At 30.9% G+C, this 22389-nt stretch overlaps 2 protein-coding genes across 5 annotated transcripts in view; one reads left to right on the plus strand and one right to left on the minus strand.

Moving 5' to 3' along the window:
* LOC139528383 (acyl-CoA dehydrogenase family member 10-like) overlaps positions 1-22389 on the minus strand; it is a 113209-nt gene that overhangs the window by 35690 nt on the left and 55130 nt on the right. The gene's annotated exons all lie outside the window — the stretch shown is intronic.
* Positions 1284-20610, plus strand: LOC139528967 (uncharacterized). Its single transcript, XM_071325212.1, has 11 exons — positions 1284-4595; positions 4960-5037; positions 5911-6051; positions 7177-7326; positions 8369-8527; positions 10907-11053; positions 17914-18012; positions 18482-18667; positions 19345-19436; positions 20196-20250; positions 20554-20610. The coding sequence occupies exons 1-11, from the start codon at positions 1284-1286 to the stop codon at positions 20608-20610; spliced, it is 4476 nt and encodes a 1491-aa protein (XP_071181313.1).

Genomic DNA, 22389 nt, shown 5'->3' on the forward strand with positions numbered 1-22389 from the left:
TATAATTTTATGGTAATGGGGCACACAAATTGATATCACAGGTAGTAATTTTATGAATATTTTCAAACCGTCAAAATTGACATAAAAAAGTTTATTGCCACACATTACATTAATGATTTTCTCCTTCTATTGAAGCCTGTCGTTTGTTTCATGCAGTCATGAGTTTTTTCTAAACTGTGGTCTAGATATTGAAGTTCAGCAGATATTGGGTTCAATTCCCGCTGAGACTTAAAATAATGGACATATATCCTTCCTGAAACAATATTTTACTGATAATAATTTCTAGCAGAGACAGAAAACTCAAAGGGATAATATGAGATGGTACATACTTTTTATCTTGTAGGTATTACAATGGGTATAATTATTCTAAAGCCACCTTAGATCCCTGTGTCAGATAGAATATTAATTAGTTCCTTATTATGGACTTGATGTATAAATGAGAAGACTTCACTTGAAAAGCAAAATAAAACTGAATACATAACAGTATTTAATAAATTGGAAATATCAAAATGTTAGCTGAAAATCATGCATCACCTGATGATAGAGAGGTGTCCCTCCCATTGGAGACTAACTCAACAACATTTGAGACAAGTAATTTTTTTGTTGAACTAGAAAAATGTCAGACAATCAAAGATATATTACCATATATCCAATCAACCCTGAGAGACATAAAGACCATCTATAATACTGAAATGAGAAAAAGAGTGCTTAGTAATATGAAAACAGAAATTGAACACATAGTTCAGTCTACAGATATAGATCTACTCTCGGCTGTACTAAAGGAATATTTACATAGTATATACACCAATACTTCTCAATTGCTTGACGAAGACTTAGAATCAGCATGTTTGTTCTTTTTAATTACATATCATGTGCTGGTTGCATCAGAAATTGAAAACACATACATTTTAAATCTTATTAAACTCAGACTTCGTCAATGTAATCGTCGATCTCATTTAGATTGCATTATTAAACTTTACCTTGATGTGTACTATAAAAACAATCCCTGTGAAATTTTTACAAATATACATTCTATCTGGAAATGTGACAAAGCAACTGAATATAATTTGAAACTGACATACTGTAAAAATTTAATTGAAGCCAAAGATTATAAAACACTGATTCAACTCATTCATCACCATGCTGATAACTTAATAGAATGCTTTAAAGAGAATGAAGATCAACAGTATTATCGTTCAACAGCAATCATGGTATTGTTACATATTCTACATTACCAAGCGTCAATAAACAAGATAGAAATAGTGAAAATAATCCAAACAATAATGTCAATAAAATGTATGAATGACAAAAGTCATGAAACACATTTTCTATTCAGTGGATTTTGTGATTTCCTACTGACACTAGACAACAAACAACTAATATTTACTCCATATGTAATCAAGTTATTACATCATGTTATGAAGAAAAAGTCATTTGATTATCTGAAAATTATACTTTTATCCAGTGATAGACTGAGGCAAGCCAATCATTATACAGAGTGCATTAAGTTCATCAAAAGTAATTTTCAGTTTATCTCAAGTTTTCCTACAGAGAAGTTGAAAATCGAAGAGAAGTGTTATTATAGACAACAATACTGTATCACTCTGTTCCTATTACTGAATGAATATGTAACATGTTATGATACTCACAAAATAAATCTGATGTTAACAAAACTACTAGATTTTAGGGAATCTTTCCTCTCAGACATACAAAGTACTTCATGTTACTGTTTTATTGGTAATAAGCAATGCATGGCAGTGGGAAACAACTCACAATACTTGCCTTTAATGAGGCTTGAATCACAAAAAAGATCTAGAGGTATGTTAGATTTTAAACAACACTTATTAGATATCTGGGATAGAACACTTCGTATCATACGAACTAGGTCTTCACAATTCAGAGAGGTTCTACTCCCTATTTACCCTAAAGAACGAATTCCTCGTGATTATGATTTAATGATGAATATGGACCCTAGAGAACGAATTCCTCGTGATTATGATTTAATGATGAATATGGACCCTAGAGAACGAATTCCTCGTGATTATGATTTAATGATGAATATAGACCCTAGAGAACGAATTCCTCCTGATTATGATTTAATGATGAATATGGACCCTAGAGAACGAATTCCTCGTGATTATGATTTAATGATGAATATGGACCCTAGAGAACGAATTCCTCATGATTATGATTTAATGATGAATATGGACCCTAGAGAACGAATTCCTCGTGATTATGATTTAATGATGAATATGGATTATGATTTAATGATGAATATGGACCCTAGAGAACGAATTCCTCATGATTATGATTTAATGATGAATATGGACCCTAGAGAACGAATTCCTCGTGATTATGATTTAATGATGAATATGGACCCTAGAGAACGAATTCCTCGTGATTATGATTTAATGATGAATATGGACCCTAGAGAACGAATTCCTCGTGATTATGATTTAATGATGAATATGGACCCTAGAGAACGAATTCCTCATGATTATGATTTAATGATGAATATGGACCCTAGAGAACGAATTCCTCCTGATTATGATTTAATGATGAATATGGACCCTAGAGAACGAATTCCTCGTGATTATGATTTAATGATGAATATGGACCCTAGAGAACGAATTCCTCGTGATTATGATTTAATGATAAATATGGACCCTAGAGAACAAATTCCTCATGATTATGATTTAATGATGAATAATGTCATACAAGGGGAAATGGAACAAGCTTCATACCTAAAAAGCATAATAGAAATGATGGAGATAAACAAGTATAAAGTTGAATCTGTTTTTTCCTTTATTGAATTTATCGAGAGATCAACTGACTACAATGTAGAATCATTATACAATATTATCAAAATGTTATGTGCCTTTGAACTAAAACCAGAAATAGAAGATATGATCTTACAAGGATTGACTGCATATTTTATGATATCATGCAACAAACAATATGGCTTCCTATCTAAATTAATCTTAGATATGAATATGATTTGTCCGAAAAGCCAGTTCTTACATAAACTGACATCATGCATAGCAAATTCATTGTTAAAATTTGATGATGATACAGTAAAAGACTTTAATAATATAATTTATAAGAGCTATTGCACTGTAAGGCATGACTGTAGAGACAAGAAAGATAAAAATATTACAAAATACAAGGACCATTTTAATTTCATTGCATCATTGGAAGCAGAAGAAGAAATGAAGAAATTGACATCTCTGACAAACCTTTTACTCCTGCTGACAATACTTTTCATGGCATCAGGTGGACACCACAAATCTGCTGAACTTAAGAAATACCTGTCATTGAAATACGAGTACAGAGATTCCATCTTGTATCTACTGTGGTGCTCAGGGGATGTGGAGATTAACCCTGGACCCACTCTCCATACACTGAGGAAGGTACCAGATTCAGTGAAAGAAAGGAATTGGATTTATGAGATGTGTTCAATGCTTCTCAGACTTTTGAAATACAAGTCTATTAATATAAGAATTGATGGCCTATGGAAAGAAAAACCACTGGACTGGCCAGTTGACTCACATTTTTATGACCCAAGAAACAAACCAAAGGGTAAAGGATACAGCATTAAAACTGACAGGAAACTGCTGGAGAACTTAGAAGAACTATGCAATGGGAAAGGGGTTTTGGAAGAAGTTACACAGTTTGATGATGAATATACAAAATCTACAGTAAAGCAATATCAGACGGAAATAACAGCATGGAGAACTAATAAAGCTGATCTGTTTGAACTCTATATCTTAAGACAAGAACTGAATATTCTGCTGGAAGCAAAAACAAATCTGCAAAAATACAAGAAAGAACCTGAAATCAAAGAGGTTCTCAGTGTCCTAAATGTAGACTTAATTTTTGATTCTGAAGAGGACATGTGCGTCAGAAATGCAGGCTATACAGATATTGTTAGGGACATAGCAATCACACTATGTAGGATAGGTAAAGGTTTTGATCCACTGGAAAAGAGTGATGGTATCTGGAAAAAGCCACCTACTGGATGGTGTCCAACAGATGAATATTTTAGTCCTTGTAATGCAGGGAAAAGACTGGGGAAATGTAAGGATCCTTGCAAAAGACAGGGAAATTGTAAAGATAGGAAATTAGTTGATCATTTATTACGATGCTGTCAAACAATGGTACAGGAATATTGCAAAGTAAATGAAAAGCCAGTTCTGATCAAATTGCTACATGCATGGAAGCATAAAAATGTACAAGAGGTACGGAAATATCATACAATTTGGTCAAATATAGAAGTGATTGATAATTCTCTGAAGTATTTGAAGCTAGAAGGCTTATTAGCAAAGAGCCAAGCTCACATTGAAAAACTCGGAATAAAGCCAAGAGCAACTGACTCTAAGGAGAGTATTCAAAACTCAAATGACTTATCTTCACGTCCAATCCAGGGTAAACAAACTAATCCAAAGTGCCCCACTATCATTCAAAGTCATCAGGAAAATCACTTTGATACTACCAGTAAACTAAGAGATTCAGATGCTAGTCAAAAAGTAATTCCTCTTCCTTTGATGGGAAGTAAATATCAAGAAACAGATCAAACGACTCAAAACAATACAAATGTAAGTTGAAATTGATTATCATACAAATTTCCATAAAGGATTCAATGAATAAGTACATAGTGTTCAATAAATATTAGTTACTGTAAAATAAGTGTAGGTTGCTAATTACAGGAAGAAAAATATCATACAAGAATTGCAGATACAGAATGTTTTCACATTATATGTTAGGTTGTTTAACAGCACCATGTGATATTTTTTTAGCCAGTAGAAAACATAAGAACATGTAAAACACACTTCTATAATTAATTTCTATTAAGAAAGCATATAAATAATGAATATGGCTCAGATTCTTCATGGCATTGAACAATGTTTACAAAATCTAATTAAGGATACCATATATATATTTTATTGACATATTTTTCAGAAAAGAAAACATCAGAGCACAGATGAAAACTATACAGAGCCAAAGAAACTGCATAAATCTGACAAAGGAAAACCATTGGTATATCATACAATAGTCTCAATAACTTGACTTACTAGTAAAACTTTTTACCTTAACATTTTGTGTATTTTGATTACTAATTCTAATGCAATCATTTTGTATCAATGGTTCTGATTGGATAACAGTAAATGTAAAATTCTCAAAGTCCATTATCCAAGTAAAATACAAATAAACAGGATTATTTTTTTTACAAAATTTACTTCTGGATACTATCTTATGATCATAAACAAGCTTCTGTCCAAGTTTGGTAGAAATCCGGGGTATTTTAAGAAAGTTATCAAAATTTTACAAACTTTAACTACAGAGTGAATGTTATGGTAACTAGCAGAAAAACTAAGTCCATGTATGAGTAAAATACGGATAAACAGGATTCTTTTTTTTCAAAAATTTATATCTGGATACTATCTTGCAAATATTTGTTTGCAAAGGCAATTAAGTCTCAAAGACTTATTTTCTACTTTTCAAATAGTAGAGTGATATTTTTTATTATCATTAAATGGTAACATTTTCACAACACAAGATGCACATTTTGACAATTACTGTCTCACTAATGCTTGAGTCCAAAATCTTCAAAAAGCAAAGATTAGTACAAATGTTAAAGAGCTTGATATAGTCCAAAAGGATAAAAAAAGTATTGCAAAATTTGGACAAGGAATCAGAGATATCATGAGGGAGTTACATTCCTTGATCAAAGCTTTGCTTACTGTTAAGTCACATTTATATATATATATACCCGCCTCCGGGTGCGGGAATTTCTCGCTACATTGAAGACCTGTTGGTGACCCTCTGCTGTTGTTTTTTATTTGGTCGGGTTGTTGTCTCTTTGACACATTCCCCATTTCCATTCTCAATTTTACTGAATTTTTGTTGCAGCCAGTTGATTCATCTTCATGTAAACAAGCAGACAATGTAAATAAAAAAGGGGAGACAACTTTGGACCAATGTGTAAATCAGATTGTTAATCTTTTGGAGGAGATAGAGCAAGATTACAGTCCAACTGTTGTCGAACCATCAGTAAGTGTAATAATAGTAATAAAAACATTGTTCAAGTCAGATACAAAACAAAAAAAACAATCGAAATGGGCTGGTAATTTATACCTGCCCATTTCATTTTTTGCAAAATGAACTGTCCCATCAGATAAATACAACAGCTATATGGAGTTCATCCTTTCGGGAATTAAAACTTTCACCTTGAATTCAATTTAATTGATAAACAGGAAGTACAAAAACTAAAGTCCTAGTGATGAATTTACATGTACTAATACTGAATAATGCAAACTGTGTATGATGTTGTATATATTCCAAATCCATCTTATTTATGTCTACTGTAATAAAAGATTTTTACATACTAGATTGTATGAAAGAAATAATGGCAAACTTTATTGCTAAAACAAAAATTTGATCTTCAGTAGTCTATTGTTGACACAGATTTGTTAGTAGGCTATCTTGTTTTATATATTTTCACGAGTGAAAGAAAAGATGCGAAAATAAATAGCTTTTGAAAATTAGTTGGTTTACAGTATTTTCATCACAAGGAGTTTTTTATACAGCCAAATAAGTCAATGAATGAAATTTTTTTTTCATGAAGAAATGTAAAGTTCCCATTAGATAAATTCCATAGTTAACAATAACTACTGTATTTATTCAATGTGACACTTAACTGTTCATTCTGAAAATGGATAGGTAAATTCCAGCTGATTCAGGGAAAAGGTTTTATTTCTTTCAAAAAATGTAAAGTATTGCAGTTCATTTCCGACAATAAACCATTGTACATATGATCAATATTTAACACCAAGATATTCTTATAAAGTAACAAAATGTTAAGCAACATTTAGATACTGTTTCTTGATGCATTGAATTTTTTTTGAGATCATGTGATTCCCTCATTTGGTATTTTCCTTGATTTGTATCTTTCTAATCAGTTTATGAAATTTGAACACTGCTGTCACCTTATTTTCTTCAAAATTGTTGAGACGTTTATGTTTTACAGTTTCCAAAAAGATTAACAGAACGAGAAAATATTTAAGCAAATAATTGGTGTAATACTTGAATCAGAATTATCAGTGCTGGTATTACAATAAAGAAGAAGATACCTTTATATTCAAACTATATAAATTTGAAACTATACTTTTTTTGCAGTCGGGACACTCATCTTCACATAGTAGCAGAGATAGAGAGAAAGACAATGCAGATAAAAACATTCAGACAAATTTATATCTGGACGACAAGTTAAAAGATCTTTTGTATGAGTTGGATCAAGATTACAGTCCAGCTATTGTGGAAGTACAAGTGAGTGTTTTGTAAAAAATGTTTTACCATTGTTTCAACAATTTTTTCTAAGGTTATACACGTTTGTTTGGTTAAACCTTTAAAGTCATTTTACTATTTCTCTTATGGTTGTGGTTTGTTACCTATTTCTTGTAAGACAAGATATTTCTTGTGTCATTTTAAAAGGCTTGTAATATACATAAGTGATATGAAGAATGTTGTAATTGGTTAGCCTATGCACTATGATACAAATCCATCTTATTTATGTCTACTGTAATAATATTTTTTTACATACTAGATTGTATAAAAGAAATAAAAGTAATTGCTAAAAATTAAAATTTTTAGTAGTCTATTGTTGACAAAGATTTCTAAATGTGTTATCTTGTTTTATATATTTTCACTAGTGAAAGAAAAGACGCGAAAATTGATTTTGAAAACTGGTTGGTTAACTGTATTTTCATCACTAGGAGTTTTTTGTACAGTCATTTTAATCACTGAATGAATGTTTTTCATGGAGAAATGTAAAGTTCCCATTAGATAAATTCCATAGTTAACAATACTACTGTATTTATTCAATGTGACACTTAACTGTTCATTCTGAAAATGGATAGGTAAATTCCAGCTGATTCAGGGGAAAGGTTTTATTTCTTTCAAAAAATGTAAAGTATTGCAGTTCATTTCCGACAATAAACCATTGTACATATGATCAATATTTAACACCAAGATATTCTTGTAAAGTAACAAAATGTTAAGCAACATTTAGATACTGTTTCTTGATGCATTGAACTTTTTTTGAGATCATGTGATTCCCTCATTTTGTTATTTTCCTTGATTTGTATCTTTCTAATCAGTTTATGAAATTTGAACACTGCTGTCACCTTATTTTCTTCAAAATTGTTGAGACGTTTATGTTTTACAGTTTCAAAAAGATAAACAGAATGAGAAAATATTTAAGCAAATAATTGGTGTAATACTTGTATCAGAATTATCAGTGCAGATATTTCATTAATGAAGATACCTTTATATTCAAACAATATAAATTTTAAACTATATTTTTTTGCAGTCAGGAAACTCATCTTCACATACAGGCAGAGATGGAGAGAAAGACAATGCAGATAAAAACATTCAGACAACTTCAGATCCAGACTACAGTGAAAAAGAGATGATTGCTCCTTTGGTGGAGTTGAATCCTGATGACGTTACAGCTATATTGGAAGCACTAGTGAGTGTTTTGTAGGAATGTTTTATCATTGTTTAAACAATTTTTACTAAGGTGAAAGAAAAGACGGGAAAATAAATTGCTTTTGATTAATGTTTCACAGTTTCCAACCAGTTGCTTCGCAGGGTGCAGCATTATACGACCGCAGAGGTTGAACCCTGAACAGTTGGGGCAAGTATGGACACAACATTCAAGCTGGATTCAGCTCTAAATTTGGAGAGTGATTAAATAGTTGACACAGCATAGGTTTCTGACACAGAATGAATGTGTTCTAATGAACTTAAACAAAACCAGATGCTCCGCAGGGCGTAGCTTTATACGACCGCAGAGGTTGAACCCTGAACGGTTGGGGCAAGTATGGACACAACATTCAAGCTGGATTCAGCTCTAAATTTGGATTGTGATTAAATAGTTGACACAGCATAGGTTTCTGACACAGAATGAATGTGTTCTAATGAACTTAAAATTTTTGTTTTCTCTTAGAGCAATTCACTATGCTGTTGAATATTAATCCTCTCAAAAAAATGTTTGAAGAAATTTTCTTTTTTATTTATGAAATTTCAAATGAGAAAAATTGAACCCAATTTTTTTAATCACATCCCCCTTTCCCTTATTCCAAAACTAATCTCAATTAAAATTTCTAATGGAGTTTGCAACAATAACTACTCATTTAAATACATCATAAAATATTAAGATGTAAAAAAACTGCTTGTTATCACTGAATGGTAAAGAATATTTTAATTTATCAGTTGGTAGTAAAAAGTGAATATACATTGTATATAATATTGTATATAACAAAGATTTAAGTTGATTCTGGACAAAGAAAGATAACTCCAATTAAAAAAAAATCTTGCTATTGCACAATATTTTGCAATTAGATATTTCTTGCTTACTATTCTGGACAAAGAAAGATAACTCTAATTAAAAAAAAATTTGCTATTTCACAATATTGTGCAATTAGATATTTCTTGCCATTGCGCAATACTGTGCAATTGAAAAGACTTGCTATTGCACAATACTTAATATAATAATTTTAGATTCTGATTTGGACCAACTTGAAAACTGGGCCCATAATAAAAAAAATCTAAGTACATTTTTGGATTCAGCATATCAAAGAACCCCAAGATTTCAATTTTTGTTAAAATCAGACTAAGTTTAATTTTGGACCCTTTGGACTTTAGTGTAGACCAATTTGAAAACAGGACCAAAAATGAAGAATCTACATACACAGTTAGATTTGGTATATCAAAGAACCCCATTTATTCAATTTTTGATGAAATCAAACAAAGTTTAATTTTGGACCCCGATTTGGACCAACTTGAAAACTGGGCCAATAATCAAGAATCTAAGTACATTTTTAGATTCAGCATATCAAAGAACCTAACTGATTCATTTTTTGTCAAAATCAAACTAAGTTTAATTTTGGACCCTTTGGACCTTAATGTAGACCAATTTGAAAACGGGACTAAAAGTTAAGAATCTACATACACAGTCATGACAGTTAGATTCGGCATATCAAAGAACCCCAATTATTCAATTTTGATGAAATCAAACAAAGTTTAATTTTGGACCCTTTGGGCCCCTTATTCTGTTGGGACCAAAACTCCCAAAATCAATACCAACCTTCCTTTTATGGTCATAAACCTTGTGTTTAAATTTCATAGATTTCTATTTACTTATACTAACGTTATGGTGCGAAAACCAAGAAAAATGCTTATTTGGGTCCCTTTTTGGCCCCTAATTCCTAAACTGTTGGGACCTACACTCCCAAAATCAATACCAACCTTCCTTTTGTAGTCATTAACATTGTGTTTAAATTTCATTGATTTCTATTTACTTAAACTAAAGTTATTGTGCGAAAACCAAGAATAATGCTTATTTGGGCCCTTTTTTGGCCCCTAATTCCTAAACTGTTGAAACCAAAACTCCCAAAATCAATCCCAACCATTCTTTTGTGGTCATAAACCTTGTGTCAAAATTTCATAGATTTCTATTAACTGAAACTAAAGTTATAGTGCTAAAACCAAGAAAATGCTTATTTGGGCCCTTTTTGGCCCCTAATTCCTAAAATGTTGGGACCAAAACTCCCAAAATCAATACCAACCTTCCTTTAGTGGTCATAAACCTTGTGTTAAAATTTCATAGATTTCCATTCACTTTTACTAAAGTTAGAGTGCGAAAACTAAAAGTATTCAGACGACGACGACGCCAACATGATAGCAATATACGACGAAAATTTTTTCAAATTTTGCGGTCGTATAAAAATATTTAAGCAAATAGTTAGTGAAATATTTGAATCAGAATTATCCGTGCATGTATTACAATAAAGAAGATACCTTTATATTCAAACAATATAAGTTTTAAAATGTACTTTTTTGGCAGTCACGACACTCATCTTCACATAGAAGTAGAGATGGAGAGAAAGACAATGCAGATATAAACATTCAGACAACTTCAGATCCAGACTACAGTGAAAAAGAGATGATTGATCTTTCGGAGGAGTTGGATCAAGCTACATTGGAAACACAAGTGAGTATTATGTAGAAATGTTTTATTATTGTTTTTACAATTTTTATTAAGGTCAAACACATTTGTTTGGAATTATATTTATAGTTATTTTGTTATTTCTCTTATTGTTGTGGTTGAGATGTTTTAAATGTTTTGAAGGTTGTCAAGTTGGTTCCTTATTTCGTATTGGCTACTTATTCCCGATTTGTTACCTATTCATTACTTATTCCTTATTCGTTACTTATTCTATATTCGTTACTTATTTGATTTTTAATATTCTGCCCCCTTTTTATCTCTTTATATTCTTATCTCCGGTTATAGTTTTAAATTTGTTGAGGTAAAATGACCCTTTTATCACCTATATATATATATATATACATGTTTGTGCTCAACCTATCCTGTTACTTTATGTTCGATACTTATTTGTTCCTTATTTGATTTTATATGTTCTACCTTTTAACTGCCTTATATTCGTATGTTTAAAGGTGGTTCTTGGTTCGAAGACGTGAAATCATTCTGATAGTGTTTGTATAAAAAAGAAGATTTGGTATGTTTGCTAATGAGACAACTCTCCACAAGAGACCAAAAAGACACAGAAATTAACATCAATAGGTCACCATATGGCCTTCAACAAAGGGAAAATCCCAAACCACATAGTCAGATATAAAAGGCCCTGAAATGAGAATGTAAAACAATTCTAACGAGAAAACTAACGACCTTATTTATATATATAAAATAAACGAAAAACAAATATGTAACACAAAAACAAACGACAACCACTGAATTACAGGCTCCTGACTTGGGACAGGCACATACATACATAATGTGGCGGGGTTAAACATGTAAGCAGGATGTAGGGTGTTCTTAGAGGTGAAACAACTCTATTAGAACATATGTACCCCTTCCAGCGCTCAATTGATACCCTGTTGCTTATCCTTTCCTTATTCACTTTTAATGTGCATGGTATACGTTGCACCTTGAAATAAATTGATTTTCAATTGTTTTTATGTCTCTGGCGGTATTTATGTTTTCTTTGAGGTGAAAAAAACCCTATTAGCGACTATGTACCTGTGTCAGTGCTCTGCTGATACCCTGTTACTTATTCGCTTATAAAACGAAAGTTTTAGTTTGACTTTTTAAAATAAATCTTTTCAGTTTGTTTCTTGTTAATTGGTTCTTACAGGTGAAATAACCCTATTAGTGCTTATTTTCCCTTCTCAGTGCTTAACTGATACCCAACACTTATTCGTTCTTATATGCTTTTATAGATTATAGAATTTATAAATTGAATTGGATTGGGCCACAGGCATAGCCTATGTAAGCCCTTATATGCTTTTATAGCTTCTGAGTGAATCTCATATCGCTTACATCCTTCTTTTTTATTTCCCGGGTGTTAGCTTTGGGATAAAATATCTAAGCCAGTCAAAGATAGTTCTTTTTAATAAATGGGTGAGTAAATATAAGCTCTTTAATTTGTAGACATGGAATAATCAGAGTCTTACAAATAAGGTACTTTGAAATCTACATATTTCATATGAATTCTATGAGAATATTAAAGTTCAATTGCTTATATTGCCATGATTTTGACTGTTCACTTTTAAAACTACAGCTTGAAACATTATGATCTGCAGTTCTTGGCCGTATTAATGTAATGGTTTATTTTTTCTATTTATTACATTTTATAGAAGAAATGTTTGATAATTATGTCTTTAATAAATTCTAGGAAACGCAAAGAACAGAAAAATTCTGAGAAATAACTTTTGTGATTTTTTGGTCTTCTTTTTCTTTTTCTTATTTCCTTTTCAACTTCCTTCTCAAGCGGGAGAACACCAATCATAAGTACTTCATGCAAAGATTGACAAGGGACTATCCAGTGAAGGAAAACAAAAGAAAATCCATTAGAATATAACAGTACTGTGATGATACTAATAAAAAGTTTATTATAAACAATATTGATTTGTAAAAATTTTACAGAATTTATTTGTTAAGGGGTACAGAACACCTAAGATAACTCTTACTTATAGTCTGATTCATTGCATTTCAGAAACTTTCAGTTTTGGTCAATATACTAGTATGTAAAAGATGCCATATTTGAGTTGCTAAATCTTTTAAACCTTTTAAAATTTTTACAAGATGTTTATGTTAATTGGCCTAGTTCATCAATGATAAATAAACAGCTGCGCCATGAGCGCATGATACGCCCGACGTCTTGTGTGGAAGTTTTATGCAATAATCATAAATTATTTTTGAGATACGGTGCAACATGTAAAAAAAACCTCCCCTGTTTAACAAAATATTCAATAACTCCAAAATAAAGTTTTGAATCATCACCAAAAAGTATACAGATCTTTAGATTAATATAACAAAGAAGTGTGTAAAGTTTTAAGCAATAATCAAAAATTATTTTTGAGATACGGTGCAACATGTAAAAACCAGATGCTCCGCAGGGCGTAGCTTTATACGACCGCAGAGGTTGAACCCTGAACGGTTGGGGCAAGTATGGACACAACATTCAAGCTGGATTCAGCTCTAAATTTGGATTGTGATTAAATAGTTGACACAGCATAGGTTTCTGACACAGAATGAATGTGTTCTAATGAACTTAAAATTTTTGTTTTCTCTTAGAGCAATTCACTATGCTGTTGAATATTAATCCTCTCAAAAAAATGTTTGAAGACATTTTCTTTTTTATTTATGAAATTTCAAATGAGAAAAATTGAACCCAATTTTTTTAATCACATCCCCCTTTCCCTTATTCCAAAACTAATCTCAATTAAAATTTCTAATGGAGTTTGCAACAATAACTACTCATTTAAATACATCATAAAATATTAAGATGTAAAAAAACTGCTTGTTATCACTGAATGGTAAAGATTATTTTAATTTATCAGTTGGTAGTAAAAAGTGAATATACATTGTATATTGTATATAACAAAGATTTAAGTTGATTCTGGACAAAGAAAGATAACTCCAATTAAAAAAAAATCTTGCTATTGCACAATATTTTGCAATTAGATATTTCTTGCTTACTATTCTGGACAAAGAAAGATAACTCTAATTAAAAAAAATTTTGCTATTTCACAATATTGTGCAATTAGATATTTCTTGCCATTGCGCAATACTGTGCAATTGAAAAGACTTGCTATTGCACAAAACTTAATATAATAATTTTAGATCCTGATTTGGACCAACTTGAAAACTGGGCCCATAATCAAAAATCTAAGTACATTTTTGGATTCAGCATATCAAAGAACCCCAAGATTTCAATTTTTGTTAAAATCAGACTAAGTTTAATTTTGGACCCTTTGGACTTTAGTGTAGACCAATTTGAAAACAGGACCAAAAATGAAGAATCTACATACACAGTTAGATTTGGTATATCAAAGAACCCCATTTATTCAATTTTTGATAAAATCAAACAAAGTTTAATTTTGGACCCCGATTTGGACCAACTTGAAAACTGGGCCAATAATCAAGAATCTAAGTACATTTTTAGGTTCAGCATATCAAAGAACCTAACTGATTCATTTTTTGTCAAAATCAAACTAAGTTTAATTTTGGACCCTTTGGACCTTAATGTAGACCAATTTGAAAACGGGACCAAAAGTTAAGAATCTACATACACAGTCATGACAGTTAGATTCGGCATATGAAAGAACCCCAAATATTCAATTTTGATGAAATCAAACAAAGTTAAATTTTGGACCCTTTGGGCCCCTTATTCTGTTGGGACCAAAACTCCCAAAATCAATACCAACCTTCCTTTTATGGTCATAAACCTTGTGTTTAAATTTCATAGATTTCTATTTACTTATACTAACGTTATGGTGTGAAAACCAAGAATAATGCTTATTTGGGTCCCTTTTTGGCCCCTAATTCCTAAACTGTTGGGACCTAAACTCCCAAAATCAATACCAACCTTCCTTTTGTAGTCATTAACATTGTGTTTAAATTTCATTGATTTCTATTTACTTAAACTAAAGTTATTGTGCGAAAACCAAGAATAATGCTTATTTGGGCCCTTTTTTGGCCCCTAATTCCTAAACTGTTGAAACCAAAACTCCCAAAATCAATCCCAACCGTTCTTTTGTGGTCATAAACCTTGTGTCAAAATTTCATAGATTTCTATTAACTGAAACTAAAGTTATAGTGCGAAAACCAAGAAAATGCTTATTTGGGCCCTTTTTGGCCCCTAATTCCTAAAATGTTGGGACCAAAACTCCCAAAATCAATACCAACCTTCTAATCAGAATATGTTTAGGGTCACCAATATTTCAACAGTAAAAACAAATAACAAAACATTGTCCAATTGGAAACAGAAGTGTATGTACGAGTTGTCCTACGGCTTCAGATTCATGCTGAAATTGACATGGTTGATTTTGTTACACAATTTGAATCATACACATTAAAGTTTTGAAATTGACAATTGTCATCGTAAAAAAGACTGCTATTCATGTGTGTATGTTATCAGAAAATTGGTATAGTTCTTATTGCCATAAAGAAATGTTTGAAAACAAACAGAACATATAAAAGTAATCGTTAATTCGCATAAGGTCAAACAATACGTCATTGGAATGTCACTGCAAAACACATTTTAAGGTTATGCTTTTTCATACAATACTCAGTGCGGCGGTGGGCGGAGCTTTAAAGCGATATCTGTATAGGAAGTACACCACTAATTAATGGCCCCATTGCTTTCTATGTTAAATGCCTCAATTTCGAGTGGTCACAGCTCTTTTATCTTAAGTTCAAATAAAGTGACAGTCAAAGCAACACCTTCTGGTGTCCTGTACTGAAAAAATCAACATACCTTACATTGCATATAAGAAAGAACTGGTTCCCAGAACTTCGGATGTACCAAAACAGGTACTTCCGATCTGACAAAAAGGCAAAATGTACCCTCCTTTTTAAATTTCATGCCATTTTTATATTATTCAAATTTATCAGTCAAAAATTGTTCTGCAATGATCACCAGTCATGCAGCTTTCATTTGATACCAAAATTAATAAAATATTCTAAATATTTTGAAAGTTATGTCCATGCGTAGGAACTATTTTGTGTTAAATATGTACTACTTTCTGGTATGTGCTTTCTGGCCGGGCCTGAATTAGTGGTGTTACACCTATAACAGAACCAAACTTGCTATATTGACTTGAGCATTACTTTATTTCATTCTATGATCTATTTCAAGCAATAAAAAACATATAAAGCTTTAGTCCAAACTATTTTATTAATTTTAAGCTCAAATTGGACTGGTAGTAACATATGGGTTATTCAAAGAAAACTGCATATGGATATTACCATTGGCCAATATACCTTTTTTATTCTCAATATTATTGTTTTATTTATTAATTTATATTAGGAAAGCTATGTGCTTACTAATAGTCATATTTTTATCAGAGGTTCTTCATTAAATAAAAATATATCAGTTTAAACTTGAGACATAAATGAGAAATTATCCCCCCTTTTTTCTTGAAACTGGAAAAGGGCTTTTTTTTTGTATATACCATAATTCTGTGGTAAAACATAGATTAATAAGAGCAATTTATATATCCCTCAGCTAGATTACTTGCTAAACTGGTTCAAAATTGCATGTACAGTGAGATTTTAGAATTCTTATATGAGTATGTACCATTTGCCTTGATTGTAAAAGGCTACCATAAGAAAAACAAAAGAACTTGAAAAAACATAAGATTATTTTGACCAAGAGCTATTTTGTTCCATATACAAGTCATAAAATACTTGTTTTATTGATTTCAATCAGAAAAAATGCAAAAATAAGAAATTGGAGTCAAGTCTTAACTGCATGCATGCTGTATGACCATAAAAGGCTAACATACTTGAGTATGCCAATTTAAGATCTTAAATGTCCCATAAGCAGGACGGTTGACCAAAAAAAGATGATTAAACATGATTACTAACATCAAATTGGACTTATTTTCATTGGAATAGGTACAACTTCTAAAAATTGGATTTCTGGTGATTCTCTGTAATAGGAAGTACACCACTAATTAATGGCCCCATTGCTTTCTATGTTAAATGCCTCAATTTCGAGTGGTCACAGCTCTTTTATCTTAAGTTCAAATAAAGTGACAATCATTGCATGTCAAAGCAACACCTTCTGGTGTCCTGTACTGAAAAAATCAACATACCTTACATTGCATATAAGAAAGAACTGGTTCCCAGAACTTCGGATGTACCAAAACAGGTACTTCCGATCTGACAAAAAGGCAAAATGTACCCTCCTTTTTAAATTTCATGCCATTTTTATATTATTCAAATTCATCAGTCAAAAATTGTTCTGCAATGATCACCAGTCATGCAGCTTTCATTTGATACCAAAATTAATAAAATATTCTAAATATTTTGAAAGTTATGTCCATGCGTAGGAACTATTTTGTGTTAAATATGTACTACTTTCTGGTATGTGCTTTCTGGCCGGGCCTGAATTAGTGGTGTTACGTACACCTATAGTATACAGATACAGCATCTGTATAGTATACGTATACAGATACAGCATATCGATATCTGTAGGGCGTATCTGTATTGTAGGACACCCAATTGCAGGAGAAATATATATATACCTGTAGTAATTTCTTTCTAGTATTTTCTGCAATCATTCCTTCTTATCCTTCTTTACTACAATCTTTAATAATTAAACTTATAATGGCCAGTTGCTGAAACATCTGATAAAAAAGGTTATTTACTACAATAATGTAATGTATGTTTGCTATTGGAATTTTGTAACTGAATAGGTTAGGCTTACAAGGATATCATCAGCCCACTAGTCAGCACTTAGATGGTGGCATGAAATATTGATATAATTAAACACTTATACATTTGCTGTTTATAAAAACATATCATGTACATGATTTTACTAGTTTGATGATGATCGAGATGTCCTGAAAAGAATTGGAGGTTATCAAATCCGAGAAGAAGACCTTATCAGTCTTGAAGGAACCAACTGGCTTACTGACCAGGTAATTTAGCAAGTTAATCTTTTATACCAACATTGTGCATATAAAGTGTTAATTAAAGATTATTATGTGAATTTTTTATTTTTATTTTGTCATTTTAGACAAAAATGCAATTTTAGATTTTGCTGTTGAGAGATATCTTGTTAATTCTTTTGAAAGAATTTAAAATGTAAGTTTGAGTTTGCAATTATAACCCTGTCCTTTTTCTGCAATAATAAAAACATTGCAATAATTTCGAATTTACAGCATTGTGCATAACTTATGTTATTACCAGTACCTGAATAATATAAGTAAGATATCAAAGCATGGCTTTCAGTAGTAATTCAATTTGGTTAAAAATGCAAAAACCTGATTGTGACAATAGGAAACAAAGTTGTAATATGATAACAAGTAATGTTGTGAAAGGATTCAGATTTCATTTCTTTATTTTAACAAAGAAAGTTTCATCGAAAGACAATTTGATATTTTTTAGATTATCAATGCCACCTTCCAGAACATGTGTACTTCCCAGTTGTCCTGCAAGATATATTTTAAGGATACATTTTTCTTAGAAACAATAAAGAGGAAAGGGATTGAAAGTGTGAAGAAGATAGAAGACATATCCTCACTAGATTATGTTTTTTTTCCATGTCACACACCATGTCACTGGTCCCTTGTGGTAAGATTTAGATGACTTATGAATTAAGAGACTGAGAATAGAACATTTGGGAGCAAGCAACATGTCATAAAAGTCTTTAACAGTACTACACCAGTATATTTATAAATTTCAAAGCTTGTGTAGGTTAAATATTTACAACACAGGCCGCATTTAGATATGCACCTAAAAAGAATAGTAGTTGTGCAATATAAGATGTACAATTTAAAAATTTCACATGTGAAGAAAGGTAATTTTTTGCCACAGAGACTGCATAGATTTACATAACAATGAATTTGAAAATGTTGAACTGGTATAATTATAAATTTTCAACGTTGACAAAGAGTTAAATAAATAATGGCACTTTTTAATGTAAAGTTTAGTAAAAATAAATCTGAGGTCTGTGTTATATGTTAGGATGTTAATAATCTAATTTACGAAGAAATGGTCATAAAAAAGTCATGCATTTCTTTTCCTAGGCAAAAATAAGGCAAAATGGTTTCAGTTTAAATTGTATAAATAAATTTGAAAACATTCCATTTATCAAACTAATATACCTAAAAGCTTGTATTTTTTCCTTGTTTCTTATTATTTCTAATGTCTTATAGCAAAGTTTATCCTTGATATACTTGCATTCTAAAATGCTTGCTTTTATAATGACTTCTCATTTGTCTATTCTAAATGTACATTTTTTATTTAAGGTGTTTGATGTGAGAAGGACTTGTGTTTCACTATTAGATCCACTAAAAAAACCCATTTCAGTCACTCATTCAAACATTCTACAAAATATTTGGTAAGTTCATGAAAATAACATTAGTTTTCTGAATATTTCCATTAAGCAAGCAGCAGATACTATTTATATGAGTCCATATGGGCATTCTATGGATATGTCTTATTTTGGAATATATTTAAGAACAGTCAGCAATAACTTCCTGTTAAACCAAACAGAGGTATCATTAGTGAGCAATTTTAAAACAGTATCTCTTATTAAAATGAATAAAAAATGTTACCTTGTAAAAGATTTATCAACAACTCATGAAAAGTCAAAAAACAAAATACATTTACTGTAAGATTCTATAGAACTTATTGACTGCGACAAATGTATAAATTATCTTGAGAATTCAGAGGCCAACCATTTTATTGGTAGTGGTACAATGTAATTATTGGTACCCCTGATATAATATCCAATGCGTTGTTTGATCTGTTTCAATGGGACATAAGAGTGGCAGACGCCTTAGAATTAAAAGGAAGTTTAGTGTATATTGCTGTTAATCTGCAGAAGTCACCATTTATTTCCTGCTTACAAGCAGGGGTTTGGGAAAAAATGCATTTAGTTTGCAAACCTTTGGTAAGCTTAAAAAGATATAGGTCATACAACTGATTAAAAAGATATTAGCTGAAACATCTATATTTTTGTTAACATTGGTAAGTATTACATTTTACAATTAATTTGTGCCTATGTTATGTTACTTATGTTTTTTACTTTGCACTATAATCTTGTTTTGAAATATGTCTGTGGAGCCAATTATATACAAGTGATTCAACTTTTCAGCAAGTATTTGAAGGCACATGGGTTGAAGGATTTAAGAAATAAAGGGTTGGAGAAGGTAATTTTTCAATAGATATATATTTAATCTTTACATTGCAATTCTGTAAATATAAACAATGCATTTTCCCATAGGAACTCCCTTTGTGGATTAAACTGTGCCACTTTTACTATGAAGTCTTATTAAAAAAGTAATATCCCAGAATGGAAATTTAATATGCACTACTATTTTATTCAAAGGTAAAAATATATGTGCAGCATATTTTCAACATTTATATGCCCTCAACATATAAGAATTGTAACTTATTAAAATATTATACTAGTCCTATCTCCACTTTTGAACCTTTTAAGAATTCAATTTTAGGCACTATTATGTTTTTCTATACTGGTAACATTCACAAGTTATGCCTCTATGAGATGACACACAGAGATTATATCTGGGAACCAGTATGTTAACAAATTAACATTAGCAATATAACATTAACAAATTAACAAATCTATGAAAGTTATATATCTCCCCTAAATAGGCATGGCTAGTGAAACAGTTAAATTTACAAAGTTCAACCTATAGCTAGGTTATCACGAAAATACTTATTTATACATGCTTTTAAAGATGCCGACAGCACTTTATTATTCAACAAACAATCATTGCGTGTGATGAGTTTTGATGTAGGTAAACAAAGTTTAGTATGAATTTAATATTTTATATTTTATGTTCAGGAAGCACCAACCCAGACCTCAAATTGTGATTGTGGTGTTTTTGTTATTGCCTATGCCCATGTTTTGGTTGATGGTGGCAGTCTGAAGGAGTTAAAAGTATGTTATATAAAAACAAAGGAAATCAGGTATTCCTCCTTAAAACAGAATCAGTGAATGCAGAGCAACAAATACATAAAAAGATTAAAAACCATTTGACCAGGGAATATAGATTTCACAACTGCAATAAGTGTGAAGATATTTCATCACTTGAGACAGTTAAGTTTTAATATATAAAGCGTGAGGCTTGCCAAACTTTTTAAATAATTAAGATTTAACTGTTGAGAGTGGAGAAATATCTTAAGGATGTATTCTTCTGGAGTTTCAGTCTCGTTAAAATCTCGTAATAATTTCTAAAATATGTGATACAAGTGGAAATTATCAATGAATTTTAAAAATGTTATAATCGAACTTAGGTCTGTGAAAAAATTGGGTATTTCCAATGAAAAGTTTTTTGCATTTACAATCATTTATAAAACAGAAGTTGAAAAAATATGCAATTTGTATTCTAATATCGGAGAAAAATCTCAAATCTCTTAAACTCTCTTTGATTTGTACCAAACTTAGACAGAAGCTTGTTTCTGATCATAACATATTATCTAGAAGTAAACTTTGTAAAAATAAAATTCCATATTTTCGTATTTTACTTGTAACTGGACTTAGTTTTTCTGCCAGGAAACATTACAATCACTCTGTGGTTAAAGTTTTTACTGTGGGTATCCAATCACCTTTGTGGTAGTGAATTACCTATTGCCTGACCAGTTTAAAAAATTGCCAATACAATTTGTCCATTTAAATTGTACAATAGGTATTGTGAGAGCTATTATCAACAGGTGGTCATTTAACTACCTGTAGATTTACCTGGTTTGTTTTTAACAGAGCTAATTTAAATGAATGATAGCTAGCTTGCTTTCCTCATGTCCAATGTCCTGAATGGACTATTCTATTTAGGTATGGGACATTTTACATTTGATACACTATTTGTTCTTTCTAACAAAGATAATTATTGTAAATTTTTTTTTTTTTGCTAACAATCACAAATAAATCATTGCTGGTAAATTCCACTTTCATAATGAAGAATAAAGCACTGAAATTTCTATTCACTAAGCCATTTGTACTTTTTTGATATATTGAAAATAAATTTTTCACAGTAATTCCGATTGAAGAAGATCCTGAATATTAAATGAAACTTAGCATTACTACTATTCCATTTCAGGAATCGTAATATAACATGAAAATATATCCCATTATAAAACACCAAGCCACACATAATTCATCTTGTAGAATTATTCACAATTAGATGGGCTATCCAAAAAAATCCATTTCACAAACACTTTAATTCCATATCAGGAATCAGAAACTTAAAATATATCCCACATTAAAACACCATGAAGCAAACATATATCTCCTTTTTTTTATAAACTAAATTCACTGATTGAATTTC

This window comes from Mytilus edulis, chromosome 6 (genome assembly GCF_963676685.1).
Source record: "Mytilus edulis chromosome 6, xbMytEdul2.2, whole genome shotgun sequence".
NCBI classification, from domain to species: Eukaryota; Metazoa; Mollusca; class Bivalvia; order Mytilida; family Mytilidae; genus Mytilus; species Mytilus edulis.